At 45.5% G+C, this 10,071-nt stretch overlaps 2 protein-coding genes across 3 annotated transcripts in view; both read right to left on the reverse strand.

Moving 5' to 3' along the window:
• The window catches only part of LOC109973265 (claudin-1), a 5,626-nt gene extending 4,064 nt beyond the window's left edge, over positions 1–1,562 (reverse strand). The window contains exons 1-2 of the mRNA XM_020622709.1: positions 1,470–1,562; positions 661–1,376 (exon numbers count right to left, since the gene is read on the reverse strand). The gene's annotated coding sequence lies outside the window, so the exon portion shown is untranslated. The remainder of the gene's footprint in view (positions 1–660; positions 1,377–1,469) is intronic.
• A 2,693-nt stretch (positions 1,563–4,255) lies between these two features.
• The window catches only part of parlb (presenilin associated, rhomboid-like b), a 7,987-nt gene continuing 2,171 nt past the window's right edge, over positions 4,256–10,071 (reverse strand). For both annotated transcript variants that reach the window (XM_020622713.1, XM_020622712.1), the window contains exons 4-10: positions 9,735–9,783; positions 9,019–9,114; positions 8,767–8,916; positions 8,621–8,691; positions 6,461–6,562; positions 6,290–6,387; positions 4,256–4,583 (exon numbers count right to left, since the gene is read on the reverse strand). In XM_020622713.1, the coding sequence (XP_020478369.1) occupies positions 4,460–4,583; positions 6,290–6,387; positions 6,461–6,562; positions 8,621–8,691; positions 8,767–8,916; positions 9,019–9,114; positions 9,735–9,783 (690 nt within the window). In that variant the 3' untranslated portion in view covers positions 4,256–4,459. The remainder of the gene's footprint in view (positions 4,584–6,289; positions 6,388–6,460; positions 6,563–8,620; positions 8,692–8,766; positions 8,917–9,018; positions 9,115–9,734; positions 9,784–10,071) is intronic.

Genomic DNA, 10,071 nt, shown 5'->3' on the forward strand with positions numbered 1-10,071 from the left:
GCTGCTGTACCATACACATATACAGTATGTAAGGATGCTCTCAATGGAGCACCGATAGAAGGACACCAGCAGTCTCTGGGAGATGATGTTCTTCCTGAGCATCTGTAGGAAGTACAGTCTCTGCTGGGCCTTTTTAAGCAGTTTCGAGGTATTCATGCCCCAGGTCAGATCCTCCCAGAAAGCAGAAGGACGGCACCCTCTCCACACGGTCCCCGCTGATATACAGTGGCAAGATGTCGGTTTTCTTCCCCCTAAAGTCGACAATGACCTCCTTAGTCTTTGAGGTATTAAGGAGCAGATCGTTCTCTCTGCACCACACTATCATCCTCTCCACCTCATCCCTGTAGATAGTTTCATCCTCCCCAGAGATAAGCCCCACCACCGTGGTGTCATCAGCAATTTTAGGTGTAAACTCGACAGCAGGACGGTGAGAGCCACTCAGACCCTGATCCTGGTGGGTTCACGAGTTTAGCCGAGTTTAACCAGTGAAGTTATTTGTTCACTCTGACTCCCACCGCTGCCCTTCACATTCATACTACTGTCTGGCTTGGTCATGTGCATTTTGCTGCTTGCTTCACTCAATCTATACAAAATGAAATCCTGAATTAAATTCAGTGACAAACTGAAGATCGACAGACAGAAACAGATTCAGAGTCGTACCGTCAGCTCAGGTCTGGGGGCTGAAGTGGAGATTCTTGTGGTTTCTCTGCTCTTCTCTCGTCTCGGTTTGTCAGCTTTGTTTGAACCTGGTCTGACGCTGAGGTCTGTTGGTGGTCAGGGTCGATGAACCCTGGACGAGGCCAAACCACCACTGAACACACATCAGTGTCGACATTCAGGAAGTCCAGAGTTTCACCTCTAGCTCTGCTGCTTATGAACAGGATTTCAGAAAGTCTCCTAGTCTGTGTGCTATACTGATGTATGATCAACCTGGAGGGAAAATGCTGAACATGTTACAGATGTGACAAAACATTGGCAGGTTCAAACTGCTGATAAACTGAATGCAGCTGTTAATGCCCTGACAACGCCGCCACAGTAAGAAACTAGCCAGGCTGATACATCAGCTGATGTTATCTTGTAGTATCTGATAAGTAGCAAGAACCTGCAGGATAGAAACACCAACTTACAGCTGGTGACAGCTGAAAGGACAGACTACCACCCAGTGTGCCCCTGTTAGAGGGAGGAAACATCATCCTTCCAAAACAGACTGAACCTTCGATCCTCTTTCTACCAGAATAACCTCCAGGTCGAATGACAATCCAGGACTCTTATTCCTTCTGTGAGGAGAGAGATGCAAGGAAACATGACAGCATCCTTCACAGGCTGGCACGCCCCTTTATTGAAGATCAGTGATTGGATGCTTCAGGTGAAGGATCCTACATGGGCGGGTGTAGGTCACAAGGAAAAGATCCAAGTGAGGGAAACATGGATGAATATGAGGTGGGATGTACCCACTGTGTTCAACCCACCTTTTCATTCCTGTTAAGCCATTCACTAACATAAAGCTGCAACGATGGAGCCCCCACCATCATCAAAACGCCACCCGAGGGAACATCTGTTGGAAGAACGGTGTCCATCCCTCCAGGAGGGTTCAGAGACTTGGAGAGTCAAGGTGGAGCTGTTCTGGTGGCACGTGGTGGCCCAGCACCTCACTGGGACTCTGTGCCGGGTCGTCCTTTCATTTCTAAATCATCAAGAAACAAATCAGCAGATGAATCAGTGACTCATTTATTCAGGTGTCACCCTGTCACCTGTATGTACACGTATTTAGAAGTATGTCTGACCGGAGGAAAATCGCATTCTTTACTGGAATGAATTCACCTAAAAATACATTTACTTAAGAAGTAATAGCCCTGCATTTAAAAATAAAGTCCAGACAAGTCTGTTTTATTTTTACATCCCCAAACCACAAATTAGCCTCAACTAGCTTTGCAATATGTAGAGCGCACAACAGCAAACACTGCCACGAAACCCCCCACAATACACAGAAGGAAGTTTTCTCCTGTTAAAGGGAGTTTTTCTGCTCATGGGTTTTCTCTGAGGTCTAGAGCCGAGTGTGTGAAGTGCCCTGAGATAAATGTTGTTGTGAATCAGCACTATACAAATAAACTGAGCTGAACTGAGAAGGGTTAGTAGTAAAATACTTTGATGTGAATATTAGAAGTAAACTGGCTCATGGAAAACACAGGCTCTGCCTGTTAACACATGGAGAACTTTACAGCTTCTCCCTGATTAAAACTAGTTTCCTCCTGTTTTGGCAAAATATACAAAATAAAATGCAGTGATGCAGTGTAGTGACAAATGGGTGTGCGACTAACAGAATAAAGGATGTCAGACCTACTTCTAAATAGACACAGTATGTGTGTACATATAGTACCAGTATTATGATCAGTCTGGACTCTGCTGCTGTTTGTCTCCGACACTGGGTGGACTTCAGCCTGCAGCGTTTCTGTTTGTCAACCTGGCGTCATGTTTGTAGGTCACAGGGAACTCATCAAGCTGCTGTAACTGAAAGTCTGCATCCAAAACAATGACTCGGGATTTTTCAAGTCAGTAATAAAACAATACAGATGAGTCCATATGTAGGGTACACGAGGTCTTTGGTCAGCACTTCACACCAATACAACTACTGGAAGGTATCCCTCTGCCGCTGCAGTGGACTACTACACCACCTGGGGAAGCTACCAAAGATGAATTTGCACTGAACAGACTAACAGACAACTCAAGTTAGTTCAAGGGGAATGGCAGAGCTTCAGAACGGTCAGATCAGAATCCATGTTTTTGCTTTAATGTCTCCTCCTCTGCACATATGGCCTGTCATCATTACCGGGCGCCGGCCTCTCACAGAGCAGTAACGATAAACATGGACAGCAATGACAGTGATGGGGTCAGTGGAGAGACCAGGATGTTTCACATGTTCACTTCAGTTTCATGAATTGCAGCTTTCATCCACAATTGATCAACCATTTAAGATTAAAGGGTTAATATTTTCGATCAGGACCATCGATATTTGGATCAAGTAGCTCATGAAAAATAAGGTTTAATATATATAACTGTTGGAGAGAGTCAAAACACCTTGATTAGTACATTGGTACCCAGTAAACACTGCTAGTCCACAGGATTACAACACAAACCACAGCTGGGACAGACAGCCCTGCTGCAGGTGTTCCACAGATGTGCGGCACCTGTCAGCTGCTCTGCTTTCGCTCTTCACCTGGAAAGTGTGGACCCTGTGCTGCCGGTCCATCACTGTTCTGTCCTCGTCCACACCCTGGAGCTGTTCGTGGTTCCTTCTCCTGCTACAGGGTGAACCCCTGAGAAGCTCTGGCTCCCAGTGTTCATGGCCTTTTGCCAGATGAGGCTTCAGAGGGAGCAGTGACAGTCTGATCCAGCTCTGCCTTAGTACAGACAGAATCTGTTGGAATCAGTTTTCAAGGCTTCATTTACTTCACTGCTGCAGAGACGATAGACATTCACCTGATCCCTGAGAGAAAGGCCTGCTTCATATGATGTTGACAGAGTTTTATCTTTGGTGACTTTTTTTTCCTCTGGCAGTTTACGTCTTCGTACCATTTAAGGTGATTCACTGGACTTGAACTGTGAAAATTAAAACTGGAAACATCTGACCAGCAGCGTGCTCCTCTGGCAGTGCAGCTGTACGGTGCATGCATCAGTGGACATCAGCTAGCAGCTTGTTTTTGGGTCATGTTACAGATTTATTTCAGTGAAAATCAGCAAGTATAAATAAGAAACAAAAAGAAAGAAAAACGATGAACAGGAGTTTGTGCAAACATTTCAGGACAGAAATGAACTCATTCTCTAATTTTCAACCAATTTTAAAAGAGAGTCTCTGTCAAACTGTAGTTACTTTACTGACTTGTACTGTTCTCGTGCTGGTTCTGGTTCTCGCCACCTGTGACTGTCCCGAACTAGGCCAACTCCCTAAAACAGCATGTAGTGGATACAGTGTTCATCGCATTGAACGTTCAACACAGAACTCTGTACATGGCCCTATAACAGTGATGGACAACGTGCCCAGGCTCAGACAAACGCATCCGGTTCCAGTTTGACCATTAACTGCTGCTGTTTTTTCTTTATCCATTGGGCCTCTCTGAGCTTTTGTAACAAACAGTCTGGTGACCCTGGACCTTTGCTTACTTCATTATATAAGCCATGTTCACAGCCAGTCGTGATGGTGCCTGCTGAGTTTGTATGTACAGGGAAACGACATGTGAACACAAACGGACAAGAATCATATATGCCAATTATTTTTATAAGCACAAACATGTACCACTGTTTCAAGTGCAGGCTCTGTCTCTGACTCCCACCTGCTTCCTGTAAACTCTTTCTAATGAAACCAAATGGTGCAGGGATCCTACGGTTTTCTTCTTTCTCTGCTTGTCATTGCCTTATTTGTCTTAAAATGTTTGTTCCCCATCAGTCCTGGTGTTTCAGCATCCTACACAGCGCCGCCCTGATCACCTCCTCTGCCTGGCCCTCCGCGAGTTCTAAAGTTGTGCCAAAGTTTGACAAAGGGTTCTCGGTTCTTCCAGATCAACTCATGACCGAACAGGATGTACCAGCTGGAGCAGAGAGGAAACAGAAAAACAATCACATGACTTCCAAAGACAAACCTAACAAAAGGAAAAACATGGATTCATGGTTGCTATTATATCTGGTACAGAGCTGAAACAAAAGATGGGCCGGTGAAACTGCAGCTCTGAAAACAATGTGATGGCTTCACAAAGATTCACCGAGTCTGCAGCTAAACCACGTGAACAACACGTTAATGGGATAAGGAGAAATACATGGCCATGTACTAGAAAGACATAACTAAGTGTGAGAACATTTGCACAAATATCGGCCTCCAGTTACATCATTTATTCACTATCACACTGTCACATGTTGCACAGTAACGCCCACTTTTAATGTTGCATATTACAGATTTCACAACTGAGGCCTCTTTTGCTGCCACATACGAGAGTAAAGCTGCTAAAATCAGCGAGGTGCTGCAGTGATTCGGCTCATGTCCAAGTCTTACAAAGCACCAGATGAAAAATGTCTATAGGTAAAACACAAGACAAACGGAGGCTGACACACAAGTTTAATGTGGAGAGACCGAGTGAATTAGGCTGTGTCCACATCTCAGGCCTTAACGCTCACTTCTGATGTTTTGGTCAGATCTGATCTTTCGGTGAATTCTGGGCCTGTAATAATCAAGCGTCTCAGAATCAGTCCCAGGAGTTGCGCTGAAAGCCGACTCGGGTCTAAAGTTATTTGTGAAGCCTCGTCCTCTCACTTTCAGCGAGGAGAAACCCCTCCCTAAGAACGAGTGTGACATCAGTGTTCTACGACACTCAGAGCCACGAAGGCGACATTAAACCGACACGTTGTAGTTTTTCTGACAGTCGGGGTTTGTAGTTACAAACAGCTGGGAACTGAAATGCTGACGTCAGCATCACTTGTCAAATGAAGGCTTTGTGTGTGTAGAGGGTTAGGGTTGGTAACACAAAATAACACATTCATTATACACTGTGGTACTGTGCTGTTTGTCAATTCGCTTTAGGCGGCAAATTTATTGAAAAGCCACCGAGTGAGACATTACCTTCATCAGCCCTAATTTTTTCTCATTCCCTATAATGAAGCTGTTTATTGAGGGGGAACAATTATTTTCAAATAGAAGTTTCAGTCCGCTTTCACAGTCACTCGAGTCGTGTATAGGTCCATTTGGTCACTAAATCCAGTAAATAAAGGATCACCTAGTTCATAACCACTTGAGTGTTAATGCTGTAGTAACACTTTCAATCCACAGAAGCGCCCTCGTCAGCGCCTGGTGCAGCATCAATGACCCCAACATGTCCCAGGAAACCCGTGATTTGTGTATTTGCAGCTGATTTGTCACTGATTAACAGTGAGCAGTGTGGAAATGAACGAATCCAGGCATCTTCAGCGGAGCTGTAAGAGCGATTAAAGGTCTCGTTTATGACAGACTCATATCACCACTGTTGCTGCACCTGTTTTGTTAATAAAGAGTGGCACAGTCAGAGGTCGGATAGGAATCTGATCTAGGAGCACATATACAGGTGGCCCAGATCTGGTCTGTTCACACTGCTTGGACACATCAGGTCTGGGAAGGTTCAGATGGGATGTGGACGGAGCCATATGCGTTTCTCATATATACTGGAGATTAATGATGTTGGAGTAATGCTAGAACTGGATCCAGATCAGAGCCCATCCTCAAACACAAAATCAAAATAATTTCTACAGCGACTGGTCGAAACAGACTCACATCCCAAACATGGCTCCTCCTAAATGAGCAGCGTGGTCAAAAAACTTCCATCCCAGCACCACACCCGTCGTATCCAAGGCGATGATGGCCTTCAGGGCCTGCAGAGACACAGGGACAGGGATCAGGGTCTGGTGGCAAGACAGCAGGTGAACCAGGTGAAGTGAGTCTTACGTTGGCAGCGCTGAAGGTGAACATGGGGAGGAAGATGATGGCCAGTTTGGCTTCTGGCATCTTGGTACAAACAGCGGCCAGGATGGTCATGATGGCTCCAGACTACAACACACACAAAACAAACTCTGTGAGACTTGTGAATCCTGGACCTTGGACTGTTTTCTTACTCAAAGTCCAAACATTTTCTGAGTGTTGACCAACGCCTACAACAGCTGACATGAAACGCTGATCTCCAGTCTTCCTTACCCCTGATATTTTATGTATGTCAGTATTTGCCGACCTACCTGGTGGCAATGTTTTACAAGGAAGAAGCAAACTTTTATTTAAAAAAAAAAGTCTCGCAAGCATGAAAGAAAACCAGCACACAGAGAAGCAGAAAGAAAAATAAGAGCAATCAGAGGTTTGGAACTAAACTGAACTCATTCTCTAACTTCACACTCATTTTAAAGGTGAGTCCCTCTGTTGCAAAACCACAGTTCCTGTAACTTCACTGTAACTTGTGTTGCTTTCCTTCTGTTAGGTTCAGCACACACTGGAGTTTATTTTGCTGAAATATCACATGAGAGTCAAGGCACATGCACCCTGTTATATTTGCTCTTGATATAGTTTTCAACCCACATGGAAATGCTGTTCATGTTGAACAACAGTCTGTAGCCTCGCTCTCGTCACCCCTTTGTAACTGAGAGCTGTACACCAGAGCATGGCCTCTACACTGTCTGTGTTACACTGCCGTTCTCCTGGCTGGCTCACTCCGTCTGTATGCGCAGCAATAAAACAACCTCCTACAGCAAACCTGGACAGGGCTCTGGAGTCCTTGAACATAAGGCAGACAGCTGAATGGAAAACTGGTGATTTTCAGCTTGGAAAAAGTTGAGGAGCTCTAAGCAGCCATTTGGCTCAGACCACAACTCTTCTGGCATCAGATATATATAATAATAACAGCTTAGTAACTGTCTACAGACATCGATGACTGTTGCCAGGCTCCCTGCTCCAAAGGTCGCTGTGAAAACACACCAAGGAGCCACCGCTGTGTCTGTCACCATGGTTACAAGCTCCAGGACAACACCCGTACAGGTAAATGGGGAGGCCGGAGATGCAAATGGCCAGATGTGGTGCTAAAGTTGCTATTTCTCTTAATGATCTTGGTGTGATGAATCAGATCTTTAATATTCATGGGGTGCGACGGTCGCTCACTGGAGTGTACCTGGAAGTACCTGGAACGCCTTCATGGAATTTCTTTGGTCTATGAAGCCAAAAACAGTCTAGTGAGCTGGCGGCTACAAGCCACATGGATGACAACTGTGCACATACTGCGACCAGTTTCAGAAAGACAGAACCACCACATCTAGCTGTTTCTAAATGTGAATCCTCACGTTAACTTAAAAGGTCCTAATGTCGGGAAAAATGCATTCTCTACTCACCCTGTGCCTGTGCTCAGCTGGAAACACTGGTCGGAAACCATAGCGTGGCAGGCTAATTGTACCCAAGTCCAAGCACAACTCTCAAAGCCATAAAGCATATCCAACACGCCTCTTCCAAACGTTTTAACACTTGTTCCTCCTTCGGTCTCTATGAAGCATCATTATGGGCCATGACTGACCTACTGTTATTAAGTGGCTGCCAAACTGGTCCAACAGACTGCAAGGCTATGAAAAAAACAAATGGCTGGTTCAGTGCAACACTTTTTCAAAGGAGTGCACAGTGGTCACGTGCATTACTGACACTCCACTGAGCCAAAGTGTAAACAAAGGTTTTTGTTAATAAAGTAGGTCTACTTCGTTAACAGAAAAAGGTTCCCTGTGGCTGCACACATACATATACAGCCATAGGCCTGTTCTTACAAGACACTAAAGAACCTGCTAGAATATCTTCTACGTATCTATTTTCTAATCAAAAACGGATATGCCGGAGAGCTTTATGCCCTGAGATTACGATGATCAAAGGTCACTACGACCTCACCTCTGTCCCGTTCCCGAGAATCTGACTGATCGGTGGAGGCGTACAACTGAGATGATGTAATTCTAGTGTCTTCTTATTTTCTACCCCAGTAACCAACTCATTATATGACTGACCAGACACATCCTGGGGGTCCAGGCTCAGGCTGGATCAAACCGATTAGAGTCTATACACTGAAAGCAGAGCAGTGATGCTGGTGCTTACCGCTCCCAGAGATGGGCCGAACCTCCCCGTTGCCATCTTACTCACATAGCTGGCAAATGTGGAAATCACACCTGAACAGAGAGAAACAAACAGCAGTGAGTGTGACCCTCTCCCTGCTGACAGTGCGCTGTGTTCAGGTGCAGTACCTGCAGACAGGTACACGGCCATGAACTGCTCTCTGCCCAGCATGGAGACAGCGCTGGTGGAGAAGCTCCACAGGACATACATGTTGGCAGCCATGTGGAAGAAAGAGAAGTGACTGAATGTGGAGAGAAGCATTGGAGCGCACAGAGTCTCTGCAGGAAGACACACGACAGAGGGTTAGCTGCTTTTATCAGTGTTCACCGAGTGTAACTCAGACCATGAAACCATGAGGTGCTCTGAGCAGTCAGACTCACTGGAGGCGGGGTTGGAGGTGAAGTACTTGATCATGGAGCGCTGCAGAGACGGTACTCTCCAACAGCAGAACACAACGACATTAGCTGCAATGATCCCTGCAGAAAAACAAAAGAGAGACTGTTAGTTCAGAGCTCAGTGTAGTGTCTCTGTGAGGTGCTGTGTGATGTGTGCTTTGTATGAATCCTGTCTGTTACAGTTCAGGGCTCCGGCAAGATTTCAACTGATTAAATCCAAAGCTTTTATTTTGGTGGAAAAGACATTTTCCTGTGTTTAAGTGTATTTTCAGTGCTTTGCTCAAAAACACTGAGGCTGACAGGTTAAACTGTGCATACATCCCAATTCCCATAACTGCATCCACGTTTCCCTCACCTCTATCTTTCCTTGTGTCTTAGTCCCGCCCACATAAGATACGAGGACAGAGGAATCGAGGAAGCATTTTTAGAGACACAAGGCGCCCTTTTCTCCAATCCTTCATCTAAAGTATCTAATCAGCAAGGGGTGTGTCTGTACATAAAGGGCTTCCACGAGGGATGCGCTCGTGTATCCTGGCCCCGCAGAGCAGGGATAAGAGCTTTGGGATGTTCTTCAAGATAGCGGACAGGAATGACTTCTGGGTCGAGCAAGGAATGGTCAAGTGAGGGACTTGGAATGGAACCTCTGTCTCTGCCATTACCGGACAGGAAACTGCCATGTGCGTGGGTCAGTGTCCTCTCACCTGTGACTGTCCTCTGACCCTCACTCAGCCTGTTCCACCAATGGTTGATCTGAAACACAAGCAGCCAATCAGGGCTCAGGTAAGAGATAAAAAGAGGCATTAAGTCTTACATGTGTCATGACACTAACATGAACTGAGGCTACTTATCACATATGACATCAACTATACTGCACAGATTCACTAACTGTATTTACTGTGTCACATAACACATTTGTTCCTCTTTTCTTTCTGTAGTGTCTGAATGTTGTTTATCTGTTTGTGAGGGTCCTTTATGACAATTTGGAAGGACTCTGCACAGCCCCCTTGGCTTTCTTCTGGACAGCATTGGAGGTCTAAT

Source organism: Monopterus albus, unplaced genomic scaffold, assembly GCF_001952655.1.
Source record: "Monopterus albus unplaced genomic scaffold, M_albus_1.0 scaffold287.1, whole genome shotgun sequence".
Lineage (NCBI taxonomy): Eukaryota > Metazoa > Chordata > Actinopteri > Synbranchiformes > Synbranchidae > Monopterus > Monopterus albus.